Source organism: Nomascus leucogenys, chromosome 12 (assembly GCF_006542625.1).
Source record: "Nomascus leucogenys isolate Asia chromosome 12, Asia_NLE_v1, whole genome shotgun sequence".
In the NCBI taxonomy this organism is placed as follows: domain Eukaryota; kingdom Metazoa; phylum Chordata; class Mammalia; order Primates; family Hylobatidae; genus Nomascus; species Nomascus leucogenys.
The window spans coordinates 12,661,919-12,678,310 of NC_044392.1; the positions used below are offsets into that span (position 1 = coordinate 12,661,919).

General features: G+C 47.3%; 1 protein-coding gene across 3 annotated transcripts in view; it reads left to right on the forward strand.

Annotated features, from left to right (window-relative positions):
- The window catches only part of KDM4A (lysine demethylase 4A), a 55,045-nt gene that overhangs the window by 21,448 nt on the left and 17,205 nt on the right, over positions 1 to 16,392 (forward strand). For all 3 annotated transcript variants that reach the window (XM_030823702.1, XM_030823703.1, XM_030823704.1), the window contains exons 11-12: positions 723 to 1,093; positions 12,831 to 12,951. In XM_030823702.1, coding sequence (XP_030679562.1) covers positions 723 to 1,093; positions 12,831 to 12,951 — 492 coding nt within the window. The remainder of the gene's footprint in view (positions 1 to 722; positions 1,094 to 12,830; positions 12,952 to 16,392) is intronic.

The following is a 16,392-nucleotide window of genomic DNA, read 5'->3' on the forward strand; positions in this document are numbered from 1 at the left end:
TGGTCTCGATCTCCTCGTGATCCGCCCACCTCGGCCTCCCGAAGTGCTGGGATTACAGCTGTGAGCCACCACGCCTGGCCCATGCCTGGCTAATTTTTAAATTTTGTAGAGACAGAGTCTGACTTTGTTGCCCAGGCTGGTCTTGAACTCCTGGGCTCTAGCAATCCTCCCATCTTGGCCTCCCAAAGTGTTGGGATTACAGTTTTGAACTACTGCTCCTGGTTCAACATGATTTGTGAAGTATATATAAGTTGTGGAATGGGTAAATCTAGCTGTTTAAAATACATATTCACATAGTGGTCATTTTTGCAGTGAGAACATTTAACATCCACCCTCTTAATATTTTTCAAGATCTTTAGATTTTCTAGCATGGGCTAGGTAGCCAGGTCTCTGTTGAGCTCAGACTTGCATTTCCTGCAGGAGACTTCGGAGGAAATGGCAGCTGCCCCTTAGTGAGTGTCTGCTGAGTGCCAGGCGGTGCTCGGGAGTCTTATTTATAAGCCCCGTAGATCTGTAGTAGCATCTTATTACAGAGGAAGAAGCTGGAGGCCAGGAGGCTGAGCAGATAGCCCTGGCTCACAGTGCCCCTCAGTGACAGGGCCAGGACTGGAAGCTAGGTCCCATTCCCAGCCCATGTTCCTTGTGCTTTGCCACTCTGCCTTTCATCAGGTTCACATGTGCAGGAGGAACTTGGCTCTGTCTAATGTGTATGTGTCTTTCAGATTATTCTGACTCCACTGAAGTCAAATTTGAAGAGCTTAAAAATGTCAAACTAGAAGAGGAGGATGAGGAGGAAGAACAAGAAGCAGCTGCCTTGGATCTTTCTGTGAATCCTGCGTCTGTAGGGGGACGCCTTGTTTTCTCAGGCTCCAAAAAGAAATCATCTTCTAGCCTGGGCTCTGGCTCTTCACGGGATTCTATCTCTTCTGATTCAGAAACTAGTGAGCCTCTCTCCTGCCGAGCCCAAGGGCAAACGGGAGTTCTCACTGTGCACAGTTATGCCAAAGGGGATGGCAGGGTCACTGTGGGAGAGCCATGCACGAGGAAGAAAGGAAGCACCGCCAGAAGTTTCAGTGAGCGGGAGCTGGCAGAGGTATGGGCTTCAGGCAGTGGTGTGGGGTGGGGAGCTGCCCTGGAGGACACCCTGTCGGGGAGGGGATCTGTGTGGCGGAGGGAGGTGGATCTGTGTGATGGAGGTGCTGCAGGAGGGCAGGAGAGACCCTCAGTCAGTGTCTCTAGCCAGCAGTGGTTGTGTCAAACAAAAACCTGGGTGGCATTCACTCTCCCAGCTTGTTCTTTGCTGGGAGTTGCTTTTCTATTGTCCCTGTGGCTACTGATTCCAAGAATTGCATCAATGCAGCCTGAGTCACAGCAGCAGATCCTCCTCAGCCCACTTGGATCACAATGCCTTTTTTTTTTCTTGAGATAGAGTCTCTGCTCTGTTAACTAGCTGGAGTGCGGTGGCATGATCTTGGCTCATTGCAACCTCTGCCTTCCAGGTTCAAGCAGTTCTCCTGTCTCAGCCTCCCGAGTAGCTGGTATTACAGGTGTGTGCCACCACGCCCAGCTAATTTTTGTATTTTTAGTAGAGATGGGGTTTCACCTTGTTGGCCAGGCTGGTCTCGAACTCCTGACCTCAAGTGATCCACCCACCTCAGCCTCCCAAAGTGGTGAGATTACAGGTGTGAGCCACTGTGGCTGGCCTTTTCTTTTCTTTTTTTTTTTTTTTGAGACAGGGTCTTGCTCTGTTGCCCAGGCTGGAGTGCAGTGGTGCGATCTTGGCTCACTGCAAGCTCCGCCTCCTGGGTTCACACCATTCTCCTGCCTCAGCCTCCCAAGCAGCTGGGACTACAGGCGCCTGCCACCACGCCCGGCTAATTTTTTATATTTTTAGTAGAGACGAGGTTTCACCGTGTTAGCCAGGATGGTCTCGATTTCCTGACCTCGTGATCCGCCTGCCTTGGCCTCCCAAAGTGCTGGGATTACAGGCGTGAGCCACCGTGGCTGGCCTTTTCAATCAGGGTAGGCGGGAACTCTTTCTCTGATCCTCATTGCCTTAGCGGCACAAGGGTTAGAATGGCTGCCGTTGGAGTCCACGTGTTTGGAGGTTTGGGATGAGATGGCCTTTCTTACGTTGAAATTCAAGGGTTTTTTCTTACAACTCTTGACTGCCCTGTAGACTCCCAGTATGACATTGATAGAGCATCCTTTTGGAGACCAAGATCTATTCCCAAAGCTATAAATACGAACATGTGTGTTCAGGCTTCCTCCTTAAATACATGTTGTCACCAAAAGCTGATTCCTGCTTTTGTGCAAAATGGCTCTTGGTGGGTCTGCCACTCTGAGTGATCAGTCATGTCAGATGCACCTGGACCCACACTACCCAAGTGACCTTCCCTGACTCCCCAGCCTTGGAGCTTATGTGGGTCAAGCTCCAGCCTTTGGTGAGGGGTGGGAGATAGAAGAAGCCAGTGCAGAAGGTCCTCTTTATTCCCTATTCCCTTACCTTTAGTTTTCAAAAATGTATCTTAAAAATCTTCACTATGGAAAATTTCTGACGTACGTACAGAATACCATCACGAGCCCCCGCGTGTACTCCTCATATATATGATTAACATTTGGCACATTTGCTTTCTGTTTTCTTTGGCTGCAGTACTTGACACTCAGTCATATTCACATTTCCCTAGTGTTGCCAATAGTCCCTTTTTATGGTAGGTTTGTCTCCTTGTTGTTGATACTCATAACTTTTCTTGGTGCCTTCTCTGAATCTCAGGGTACGGTTTTGGTAGACTTCCTTTTTACCTTGTGAATGTTCCTCTTTCCATCCCACTAGGGTTGCAGGCTAATGAGCTAGTAACTACTGTGTTTCCTTCTCATTGCCTCTGATTGCAGTTCTCTGTGCCTTCTTATGGCAGCTTCCATAAAGGAGGGCTTTCTCAGTCTGGAAACCAGAGTCTCTTTAACTCCCAGTTGCCACCTAGCAATTCTTCCTTCGCAGAGGCCCCGGGCCATTTCATCCATCCTACTGTTCACTACAGTTCATACTGTCCTCTTGCTGAGTCTTCCTGACATTCTTGTTTCTAGTTGCAATCACAGTCACAAAAAGCAGCTAAGAAGTGGCAGGAGCTCACTGTATATTAAATACTTTGTTTATCTTTTTTGAGACAGGTTCTTGCTCTGTTGCTCAGGGTAGAGTGCAGTGGCACAGTCTTGGCTCACTGCAACTTCTGCCTCCTGGTTTCAACCCATCCTCCCCACCTCAGCCTCCCAAGTAGCTGGGACTACAGGTGCACACCACCACTCTTGGCTAATTTTTGTATTTTTTGTAGAGATGGGGTTTCACCATGTTGCCCAGACTGGTCTCGAACTCCTGGGCTCAAGTCATCCTCCTCCCTTGATCTCCCAAAGTGCCTGATTTCAGGTGTGAGCCACTGTGCGCCCCACCGCCCCCCAGCTGTTAAATACTTTATATGCATTGTTCAGTCTTTGTATTACTGCTTAATTAATCTTATTACAGAGTCAAGTTTTTGTGGGATTTTTTGGGGGTGGGAGGTGCAGGAAGCCAATAAATAACACCTGTCCTTTTTCCTCTCAATTTGGAACTATTGATGATACAAGAGTCAGGCATATGGAGCTCAGAATGTCGCTTTATTTACAAGTTAAAATGATTGAAGAAAGTGACTTTTAACCTGTGGCTAAATAGCCCTGCTACTTACTCTTTTTTTGGGGTGGGGGGACTGACTCTCGCTCTGTTGCCCAGGCTGGAGTACAGTGGTGTAATCTTGGCTCACTGCAACCTCCACCTCCCGGGTTCAAGTGATTCTCGTGCCCCAGCCTCCCGAGTAGCTGGGATTACAGGCATGCACCACCACTCCTGGTTAATTTTTGTATTTTTTTAGTAGAGATGGGGTTTCATCATGTTGGCCAGGCTGGTGTGTAACTCCTGAGTGCCCGCCTCAGCCTCCCAAAGTGCTGAGATCACAGGCGTGAGCCATCGCGCCTGGCCTACTCATTTACTCTTGATGTCTCCAGTCCCCTCTAGAGGCAAAGTATTTCCATGGAAGCACTCAGCTTCCATGTGGTGTGGATGTAGGCCAGAATGCACTCCTTCTCCAAAAGACAGATCCTAGTGAAGTGAAGCACAGCTTTCAAGGGAGTGGGGAGAAGAAAAGCCAGGACTCCTTCCATTTGGAAGTATGCTGGGGGAAGGGGTCTTCTCTCTGACATGTCTCTCTTTTTCAGTCCTCTGCTCAAAAACCCTTGAGTGTCTTCTTGGTTCCTTTTTATTTCGGTATGTACTTTTCAGGTCGAGCCTGATGATAATACCCTAATAAATACCCCTCTCTGCTCCATCGCCAACCATCCCTCCACCCCCAACATGTGCTGGCTTGTTTGTTTGAACTACTTAAAAGTCTCTAAAACTGTCTTGGCTGCCCTGCCTCTTCCCTCTACTTTGTAATCATTTACGGCATGCCTACTCTAGGCCAGGACTGTGCCTTCAAGGAGCTTATAGTCTAGGATAGATAGATAAGAGCAAATCATTCCAGTACTTAATGATACGTGTTGTGGTACAAGTGGGAGAGTTAGCAGCTCGGCCTGGGGTTGCAGTGTAGAGTTCTGGACTGCCCGAGAGAAGGAAACAGTTTAGGCCTGAGGTTAGAAGAATGCCAGGTGGATAGAATGAAATTGAAGAGAGAATCTGGGAGAGGAGGGTGTTCTAAATGCTCATGATAGCTCATGCCAGGGTCAAAGCACTTGGGGATCTGCAGTGGTTTAGTTTGTCTCAGGCATATAGGACTGGAGAGGGCCTCAGGTGGTGCTGTTGGGGGATGTCAAGAGCCAGAACCTGGAGGGTCTGCCTTGTTGCTCTGTGAAGCAGTTTGACTTCCTAGTTGTGGTGTAGGGAGCAGCAGAAGGGTCCCCACCATATGCACCATGTGGATCTGGAAATTGAAAACCTTCATAATTCATTCTTTTAAATGCACACACAAAGGGCCGGGTGCCGTGGTGCATGCCTGTAATCCTAGCAGTTTGGGAGGCTGAGGCGGGCGGATCACCTGAGGTCAGGAGTTTGAGACCAGCTTGTCCAACATGGCGAAACCCCATCTCTACTAAAAATAGAAAAATTAGCCGGGTGTGGTGGCGTGTGCCTATAATCCCAGCTGCTTGGGAGGCTGAGGCAGGAAAGCTCTTAAACCCTGGGGTGGTGGGGGGCGGAGGTTGCAGTGAGCTGAGATCACACCACTGCACTCCAGTCTGGGCGAAAGAGTGAAACTTTGTCTCAAAAAAATAAAAAAAAAAAAGAAAGAAATGCACACACAAAGATTCAGAGGGAGGACATGTAGGGTGCCATACACCTGTGGTCCCAGCACTTTGGGAGGCTGAGGTGTGAGAATCGCTTGAGCCCGAGAGGTTGAGGCTGCAATGAGCCGTGACTGTACCATTGCACTACAGCCTGGGCGACAGAATGACACAGTATCTTAGAAAGACGCAGAGCAAATAATACAGTGAACCCGCAAATAATTTTTTTTTTTTTTTTTTTGAGACAGAGTCTTGCTCTGTCGCGCAGGCTAGAGTGCAGTGGCATGATCTCGGCTCACCTCCCGGCTTTAAGCAATTCTTTGCCTCAGCCTCCTGAATAGCTGGGATTACAGGCGCCTGCCACCACGCCCGGCTAATTTTTGTATTTTTAGTAGAGACAGGGTTTCACCATCTTGGCCAGGCTGGTCTTGAACTCCTGCCCTGGTGATCCACCGCCTCGGCCTCCCAAAGTGATGGGATTACAGGTGTGAGCCACCGTACCCGGCCAAACCCACAAATATTCTAACAGGTGTCAGGATCTTTCCATATTTGCTTTGTTTGTCCTGTTTTCAATTTGCTGAAGTATTTATATTAAAATTATATTCATTAGTATATAATGTACATATTTTTGGGGTACATGTGATATTTTAATACATTAATTTGTAAAGATTAAATCAGTGTAATTGGTAAATGCATCACCTTAAATATTTGTCTTGTCTTTATGCTAGAAACATTCAAATTATTCTGTTTTGAAATGTACAATAGACTATTGTAAACTATAGTCACCCTACTGATTTGTCAAACACTAGGTCTTATTTCTTCTATCAGACTATATATTTGTGCCCATTAATCTGCCTCTCTGCTGAAGTATTTGAAAGCATATCCCAGATACCTTGTCATTTCTTCCCTACTTCAGTGTGTATCTCTGAATAATATGGTCACTTTTGGCTGGGCGCAGTGGCTCACACCTGTAATCCCAGCACTTTGGGAGGCTGAGGGGGTGGATCACCTGAGGTCAGGAGTTTGAGACCAGCCTGGCCAACATGGTGAAACCTCGTCTCTACTAAAAATACAAAAATTAGCCGGGCATGTTGGCAGGTGCCTGTAATCCCAGCAACTCAGGAGGCTGAGGCAGGAGAATTGCTTGAACCCGGGAGGCGGAGGTTGCGCTGAGCTGGGATCGTGCCATTGCACTCCAGCCTGGGCAACAGAGTGAGAATCCATCTCAAAAAAAAAGAAAAATATGGTCACTTTCTTAGATGATAACTATGCCATTATTATACCTAAGAAAACTACAAAAATTCTTTAGCATAATTTACTATCCAGTCCATAATGAAATTTCCTCATTGTCCAGTCTGTTATACAGTTGATTGGTTTGTATCAGGATTAAATCAAGGCCCACAACTTTGATTTGCTGATGATGTTCTGAAGTCTTCCTTAATGTAGGCCAGCGCCTCTCCCCCTTTTTTCCTCACCATTGACTTAATCAAGAAGCTGTCATTGGTTGTCCAGTAAAGCGTTTTTTAAGTACTGCACTGATGTTTTGGAAGATTGTTCTGGAGGCAGTATAAAGATTTTGGGGGGGAGGAAGAAGGAGGCAAAATTAGAAATTGTTAACAGAGGTTCTCTTGAAGGTGGAATTATGGATGATTTCACTTCCTACATTTATGCATCATTTGAATATTTTTATGATTAACATGTTATTTTTATAACTAAATACTTCTGCTTCAGGAAAGGAGGAAAAAAGATTTGAAACAGGGAAACCAATTAGGAACTTGTTTCTTTAGTCTGAGAGAGAGGTAGTGAGGACCTGTGGGTGGTGGTGATAGGGATGGGGAGCAGAAAATGGACTTGAGAGCTACTTGGATGGTAGGCGCATAGGACTGGGTGACTGGATGGCCGTGAGTCAGAGGGTGGCATGGGGCTTGACTCAGGTTTCCAGCTTTGAGTTCTTGGTGTCATCCATATAGGATAGTGGTTATAAGAAAACTAAAGGGTTTTTAGTGTGGGCCAGGAAATGAGTTGAGTTTGGGTACGTCTGGAGGGGGCCTTTTGTGGGGTAGGCTATGGAGATACATAGACATAGCCTTGAAGCTGGGGTGGGAGGGTTGGTCTGTGGGTGTGGGAGTCACCAGGAGGGCACTGGTGGGCATGGAAGAATGTGCATAGAGTGAAGAACAGTTTCACAGTGTGGGGTGACAGGAGAGGGCCCAGGTAGGAGAATGTGAAGGAGCAGCCAGAGGTCAGGAGAACTAGGAAAGAACAGTGTATCCAGTGCCAGGGCAGGAGAGAAGTTCAAGACAGTGGGAGATATAGCCAAGTGTGCCTTGTATTAAAGGGCAGGGTCCTGCCGAGTGGGGGAAGTTGAAGAGGTAGTGATTGGATTCTGGGGATCTAAGGAAGTGGGAGTTCAGGTGGAGGGACAGGAGGGGATGGCTGCAGATAGGTTTTTTTTTTTTTTTTTTTTTTTTGGGAAAAGGTCTTGCTGTGTTGCCCAGGCTGGAGTGCAGTGGTGCGATCTCAGCTCACCACAGCCTTGACCTCCCAGGCTCAAATGATTCTCCCACCTCAGCCTCTCAAGTAGTTGGGACTATAGGCATGTGCCATCATGCCCAGCTAAGTTTTTTATTTTTGTAGTGATGGGGTATCCTTATGTTGCCTAGGCTGGTCTCAAACTCCTGGGCTCGTGATCCTCCTGTCTCGGTCTCCCAAAGTGCTGGGATATAGGCATGAGCCACCACACCCAGCCTGTGTTTTTAAATTGTGGTAATATATACATGGTCTGAGATTTACCTATTTTAACAGTTTCTTTAGTATACAGTTCAGTGGCAGTAAGTACATTCACTTTGTTGGGCCACTGTCACCAGAATGCAGATGGTTTTGAGGTGGGAGGAGATGGGGAATTTATCTCTGAGGGTCGCCTAGAGTAGTCAGATAACTACCCCTGCTTAGTGCAACCCAGCCCTTTTCAAAAGCCACGACTCTTAGAAACACTTCATTGCTTTCCATCTAGTTCCCTTTCTTCTTTGAAGCCCTAGAGTACTTGCTTCTTAATGCCCTTGCGATAGGCTGGTGAAGAATATAACCTTCTAGAAGCTGGGCTCTGTGCCACATTCATCCTCATTTCTTGAGTTACCAGCATGGTCCATAGGGCTTGGCCTATGAAACCCTCTGTAATGAGGATGGAATGAGTAAATGGAAGGTCAGGTTTGTTTTAGTAAGAAGCCACCATCAGAATTAATTGACTGGGAGGAATAAGGTACAGATAGTCAAGGTTTGGGGGCAGAAGCTGAACAACTTTGCCCATCCCTAGAGAGGTCTTATAGCACTGGATCTATATTTGTAGACAACTGGGTTCCTTAGAGGACCCTTATATTCCCCCACCCCCACTTTAAGCATCCCCAAGCTGTAATTTGGGCTGCCTGCTGTTCAGTTTCCATGCCACCATCTATGTCAAGGGTCTTTTTTAGGTCAGTCTGGTAAACTGCAGTTTTTGATAAAAGCACCCTGGCTGGCTGACACTGCCAAAGCTGTAGCGTTTTCATTACCTACTGACTGAGCCACAGCCATATGTCTGCTGCAGAAGTTCTTGTTAGTTCAAGCTGCTTTGAAAAGTGAGTTCCCAAAACAAGGTGGGAGAACAATTGGTTCTTCTCTGTACAGAATAAACCCTATCAGGAACACTAACCTTGACCCTGGTGCCAGATGTTGGATGAGGGAGGAAAGAACTCAGGAGCCTTGAGCTCCAGCTTTCTTGCAGGCAGGGCCCTGGGAGTCTGCCTGCTATCCCGCCCTGTCTGCAAAAAGAGCGCTTTGGGGAAGGGTTTATTACTACCATTTTACTGGTGGGGCTGCTACTCGTCCAGGCTCACACAACTGCTAGTTGGTCAAACCCTGACCTTTCTGTTATCTACTGAGGGAATTTAGAAACTGGAGCAATCCCAGGGAAGGCAGCACCATGAGAAGGGTGCAGATGCCATGGTAGCAGGAGGAGTACTGGCCAGGAGATGAGGAAATGTGAAAAGATATTCAAATATTTGAATGGACCTGACTACTTTGGTCAGAGGCAGCATGACGGTAGTGGAAAGGGCTCAGACTTCAGACTTGGACACCAGGTCTCCCTCCCTGAGGTTAGAGATCATGTCTTGTTTTTCTCTACATTGCCAAAACAAGTGTTCCCACCGTATACTGGGTATATAGGAGGTGCTGTGAATATACTGATCATGGAAAAGGTGTCCTCTTCCCTTCCCAAGCTGCATTCTGGTGTTCTTGACCTTCACCCTTCCACCTCTTCTGGAACTTGGATCTTAGGTGCCTCCTACCCTGTATTTGTTTCCTACTGCTGCTATAACAAGGTACCACAAACACAGAGGCTGAAACACTTGTTCTCTTACGGTTCTTCAGTTCAGAAGTCTGAAATGGGTTTCACTGAGCTAAAATGAAGGCGTCAGCAGGGCTGTGTACCTTCCTGGAGACTCTCAGGGGAGGACCCATTTCCTTGCCCTTTCCAGCCTCCCTGGGCTGCCCACATTCCTTGGCTCCTGGACCTCTAAGTCCATTGTCAAAGGCAACAGCATCCAGCTAAGTGTCTCTGGCATCACATCACTCGGACAGACTCTTCTTCTTCCTTCTGTTGTAAGCCCCATTGGGATTACATTGGACCCACCTGGATGATCCAGGCTACTCTCCCTATTTTAAACACTATCTGATTAGCAATCTTAATTCTCCTTTACCACGTTAGAATAACATATTCACAGGGATTGGGATGTGGGCATATTGGGGAACCATTATTCTCTCTATCAAATATCCTACTATCTCCCTTTCACAAGCTGCTTCTTTGCCTATAAAGCCAAGCTCTTGAAGTCCCTATGATAGCTAAAATACAATTCTAGAGGAAATTTCCTTCTCAAACTATGATCTCGTTTTTCCCTTGATCTTCTCAAAAATACTCCATGATGTATTCACTCCTTAGTTTCTTATTCTTTGTCCACCGGAACTTATCTCAAAAAACAGTCCTGATAGCTCCCCGTTGCCGAGTGAGTCCCTTGGCCACTTCCCTGCTCAGCTCTTCTGTGTTCTTCAGCCTGTGGATCTCCCCCTCCCTGAAGCCGTCCCCTTCTTGGCTTTCTGGTATTCCTCTTACCTGTCTGCTTCTGAGTCTCCTTTTCTCCCTTCTCTTCTTCCTCCTGTCCCTGGAAGGCTTAATCAATTTATCATCCAAGACAATCTCATCTTCTTCCACCATTGTAATTCTGAACCTGGTGCTGCGGATTCCCAGATCTTGCTCTGACTTCTTTTCTGAACCCCCAGTCTGAATTTCTTATTGCCTCTCCTGGGTACATGTTGTGTACCCCACACAGCTTGTTTAACCTGGTTTGTTATTAGCCCCCACTTCTTCCACATGAGCCCTCTTAAAGCCTGTCACCTTGGTGGTCCAGGCTAGAAATCCCCACCGTTTCTGGCTTCTTTATTCCCATTCTTTTTTTCCCTAGTCTGCCACAGCCCACAGGTTTAGGCCTATTGTCCAGGTGCCCTCAAAGTGATGGCGGGGGCAGGTCAGGGGGAAACAAGAATATTATTGGGGTATAGGAATAAAGCAAAATGAACTTTGTTTTTATCTTAACCTTTTATAGTCTGTTTTTGCTTTAAAATGTGCATATGTGCATTAATATTAGTATATGTAATTGATTAGTAAGTAATATGTAGATTGGGGGTACATGCTCCTAAATTTTCTATTTACGTGGTAAGACTGTTGGGCAAGTATGGGTTTTCCAGTTTGTTTTAGCCAAAGAACCCTTTAACTTACTTATTGATTGATTGGAGACAAAGTCTCACTTCTGTCACCCAGGCTGGAGTGCAGTGGTGCAGTCTCAGCTCACTGCAGCCTTGACCTTCCGGGCTCAGGTGATCCTCCCACCTCAGCCTCTTGAGTAGCTGGGACTACAGGTGCATGCCACAACACCTGGCTTTTTTTTTTTTTTTTTTTTTTTTTTGTGGAGACGGGGTATTGCCATGTTACCTGGGCTCAAGGGATCCGCCTACCTCAGCCTCCCAAAATGCTGGAATTATAGGTGTGAGCCACTGTGCCTGGCCAGAACCCTTTCTTTAAGTGAAATCTTAATTAAAACATATAAATCAAAAGCAGAGCCATTCTGGTTGGAAAGAAGGTGGGGCCTCAAGCCCTTTTTGTTCACTCTAATGGAGGCTCCTGAGGCACTTTCCGGATGTACATTTTGAAAACCATGGGTTTAGACAGTTGATATAGTTCAGGTCTGATTAAGTCTATGGTCATGTAAGTCTTCATGGACATCAGTAGGAAAAGGTCCCTAATATCCTCACTCCACCATATTCCTCCATACTGCTGTAGCATCCTTACTCACGTAAGCACAGATTACATCTTCTTTGCTTCTCTACACCTTCTTTTCCCGGGCAGGCCTTTGCACAGAGTAGGTGCCCAGTGAATATTTGTTGAATGAATGGCAAATGGACAGCAAAACTTGTTGGCAAAATTTACGTTTGGAAGGGCAGGTTCTGTTCTTCCTGGACATGGCCTGTTCAGAAGTTGTTTTCTCTTGGCATTCCAACTGTGGTCCTTAACTCCTGGGGCTCTGTGTAGTTGCACATGGAGTCTGTAGACCCAGGGTGTGTTCTCTGAAGTAGCACTGCAGCATTTATGGCATTGGTTTTTGTCACAGTTGCAAAGTGGCCCTCTTTTCAGGCCTCATTTCCTTGCTTAATGGATTTTGCTAACCCTGCATCTCCTAATGTCAGTATAACCAAGTTTCAAATATGTTGATTAGAAAGAAACCCTTCTGTAGTGTTTCTGAGTCAATCTTGTACATTTAAATCTAATTACATTTGCTCTGACATTATGTAAATGCAGTGTTAAATCAACCTTTCCCTTTGCAGCCAGGCCAGAGTTTCAGATGCACTTTCTGTCCTGGCTGATGTTCTCCCCTGGAGAAGCAGCAGCTAACTGAGGAATGAACAGTATCTGCTAGAGCTGAAGTCTTGGCAGTGTATAAGGAGAAGGTAGTCTATTTTACTTTTAATAGGTCAGCTGCTGCTCACCCCTTTGGGTGTCCCCTGGACACTCCTGGCCCAGCTGCCTGGCACATTGTAACAGGTACTGTTGACCTACTGGGCCAAGGAAAGGGGCACCTAGGCTCCTTGGGGGCTCTCTCACTTGGGCCACCTTGGTAGTCTCATGGCAGTGAGCTTAAGGGATGGGGCAAGGCTCTCTCAGAGCTGGAGCAGGCTTGTTTTTGGTACATTGGTTTCAGGCTGCTCCTGAGAAGGCCAAGAACTACACTTGAGTTTTGCCCTAAATGTACATAATCCTAGCTCAGACTAGTTTGGGACGTGGTATTGTCATTTGGCTTCTTCTAAGACAGGTATTTTCTGTTTGGTTTTATATGTCTTTTTGTTCCTCTGTGCCCCTCTCTTTCCTTTGGTTTTCATTGTAAGGGTGACTTGTGCTGTGTCTCAAGTGGAGACAAGACCAATTTAATTTCTTGTGGTTTGCCCAGGTTGCAGATGAATACATGTTTTCCCTAGAAGAGAATAAGAAGTCCAAGGGACGCCGTCAGCCTTTAAGCAAGCTCCCCCGCCATCACCCACTTGTGCTGCAGGAGTGTGTCAGTGATGATGGTAAGTGTTGTTTTTTCCTCACCAGGAGGAAAGCAGCTCACCACATTAGACTTGACAGGACAGGACATCAGAAGGCCAAGCTGAGGGATAAGGGTGGGCCTGTGGCTTAGCTGCTCTTCCAGATATTCCATAAAGAGGACCGGATTTCCTTATATCTAATTGACTAACCAGATTTCATTATAAGTTTGAGTATCTTGCAGTGTATCTTAATAGGGGATAATTGCAGGCAGGTTTTTTCCTTTCTTTTCCTGGGAGGTACAAGGCTGATTTTTCAGGACAGAAAATCCTGTCAGTGATGCAAAGCCCTGTGCTGCATATGTGGCTGCAAAGATAACTAAGATATGTCCGTGCCCTCAAGACACTCACGGGTAGTGGGGAAACTGGACAGGTAAACAGATCTCAAGAAAGAAGAGGTGGCCGGGTGCGGTGGCTCATGCCTGTAATCCCAGCACTTTGGAAAGCCAAGGCGGGCGGATCACGAGGTCAGGAGATTGAGACCATCCTGGCTAACACGTGAAACCCCATCTCTACTAAAACTACAAAAAAGTAGCTGGGCATCATGGCACGCGCCTGTAGTCCCAGCTACTCAGGAGGCTGAAGCAGGAGAATTGTTTGAACCCAGGAGGCAGAGGTTGCAGTGAGCCGAGATGGCGCCACTGCACTCCAGCTTGGGCGATAGAGAGAGACGCCATCTCAAAAAAAAACAGAAACGGTGTTACTCTGGGGCAGAAGGACAGCATGCCATGGAGAAGAGGAGCAGGAGGCTGTAGTCAGAGGAACTATAGTCAGCTCAGTGTGGCTGGAGCTGGAGGGCAAGGCCAGGGAGTGATAGGTGGGGTAGGAGGAGGGGGACCAGATCCTGGACAGCGTTATCATGGAGGCCAGAGTGAGGACTTCGTCTTACTGGCATTCAGGAACCAGTGACATGTTTTAAGCAGAGGAATGACATGGTCATTTAGATTCCTTTAGAAAAGATCGCTCCTAGTGCTGGCATCTTGAGGATGGCTTTGATGGTCTGTCTGCAATATGAGGGTCTGAAGTAGGATGGTGGTGGTAGGGAATATATTTGGAAGAGAAAATCAACTGGATTTGGTGACTGGCTGTGGAGCTATGAGGATGGTAGTTGAGGAGGAGGAGTTGAGTGCCTCCCCAGTTTGTAGCTTTGGTTGGGGAAACCTGAGTTCAGTGTCTATGGAGGATGTAGACTTAGGAGTTGGCACTGAGGTGACACTGGATACAAGTGTTGGAATAATGAGGCCACTCTTGGGGAGGGGACCAAGGTGGGTGAGCAGAGGCTGGGGCTAGGTGGACAGAGGAGGGAGGGGAGCCTGTGAAGGAGGCAGAGAAGCAGGGTAAGCAGACATGTGTAAGGAAAACCAGGAAATGTGGCACTGAAGCTCAGGGTGTGTGGACATCAGTGGAGCATGGTCTCCTTGGCTGCCTGAAGCCCAGAGATCCAGGATGATCAGCACTGCCGAGCCTCAGCTCCAGCTTGGTTGGTGACTGGGCCCTGGCACCCTCAGGGAGAGTACAGTCAATCGTACATGTTACTCTTGACTAACATCAGGCTCTGTCCTACCTGGTCCTCTCCTTCCTGATCTGATGTCAGTGCCCCATCTCTGCTGTTTTTTTTTTTTTTTTTCAGTAGAAAGATCATGATATAGCTGGGTGTGGTGGCTCACACCTGTAATCTCAGCACTTTAGGAGGCTGAGGCAGGTGGATCACAAGGTCAGGAGATCGAGACCATCCTGGCTAACATGGTGAAACCCCATCTCTACTAAAAATACAAAAAATTAGCCGGGCATGGTGGTAGGTGCCTGTAGTCCCAGCTACTTGGGAGGCTGAGGCAGGAGAATGGCATGAACCCAGGAGGTCGGGTCTGCAGTAAGCTGAGCTCATGCCACTGCACTCCAGCCTGGGTGACAGCAAGTCTCTGTCTCAACAACAACAACAAAAAAGATCATGATAAACAGGGTGGGGAATATCCCTTCTGTCTTCCAGTCAGAAGTGTGGCAGGACCCTGAGTCAGGTCCTAGGAAGTTCTCTGTGTTCTTATGTCAGCTCAGACAGGAGTTTCTTCCATTCTATCTTGGTCACTCCTGTTTGGCCAGGATAAAGAAAAAAATCTGTGCTTGGGTTCTAGGCACCATGGCTCCTGATTGCAACTGAATGATGGGGCATATAGGGGTTGATTTTAATTGTCTGCATTGGTGTCCTTAGGGTACACTGAGGCGGCGCACAATGGCAGCTGCCAGATGCCTTCAGATTAAACATGACTGTGAGGGCAGCGTAGAATACTATCTGCACTGAGCTGGAGTTGCCAGAAATGAAGAAACAGGCACCTAATGGAAGTACAGACCAGAGCTTTCCTTGGCTGCTTTGAACAGATTTCAGGGGCCTTTGGGAAAGCACTTCTGTTTGGGAAGAAGGAGGGTCATAGCTGGGGACTGATGATGCCACTCAAAGCGAGACGCAGGGATCCCCTGGGATGCCCCGTGTGATGGGGCTGGCACAGAGCCAGTCTCCTGTCAGGGGCCACATACTTGGGCCTTGCTTGGTCACACTTGCCAAAGAAAGGCATAGCAACTGTAGCTTCATACCTCCCTCACATGGTAGAGCATCTGGAGAAACATTTTGGACATCTACCAAAGACTGCCCTCATTTACTTATACCTTCAGAATTATGGCGTTTCCTTTACTTCCCTGTTTCTGTTTCCTTGTTTCTGCTGGGAGCTCGTGGACTATGCCCCTGTTTTACTGATTTAGGAAGAACCGGGAAGTGTGCACCTTTATCACTTACATGAGTTTTGTGAGCAAACTTTTTTTGTTTTCCACTCAGCAGTATGTCCCTTTCTTGTAGGAAGATGCACCCAGAGGGGATTTTTCCTTCCCAGGCCTTGGTGAAGTCTGATGAGTTGTATGCCCTGCTGTCTAGCACACCTAGGAGACACCATCTGTCATGACCAGGGATAGATAAAGGGCCAGGAAGTCAGTATTTTAGGCTTTACAGTCCTCATTGGTCTCTGTGGTTGTCACTGTCTTTTTTTTTTTTTTTAAAGCTCCAATGCTGAAAATGTAAAAACAAAGCTGGGCGCAGTGGCTCATGCCTGTAATCCAAGCTACTTGGGCAGCTGTGATGGGAGGATCACTTGAGCCCAGGAGTTTGAGGCTGTGGTGGGCTGTGATTGCACATGTAAATAGCCACTGTACTCCAGCCTGGGCAACATAGCAAGACCCCATCACAAAAATGTAAAAAAAAATTCTTAGCTTCCTGAGTAGGCTGGATTCAGCCTGCAGGGTATTGTTTGCCAGCGTCAGGCATCACATCTTGTGGCTGGGAAGAGGATTCATCTTGGATGTGTAGCTCTGCTTTCTTCTGAGGCAGAGCTAGGAGGGGTTGGGGAGCCTTGTCCAGAATAGGTACATACCCCTGACCTTTCC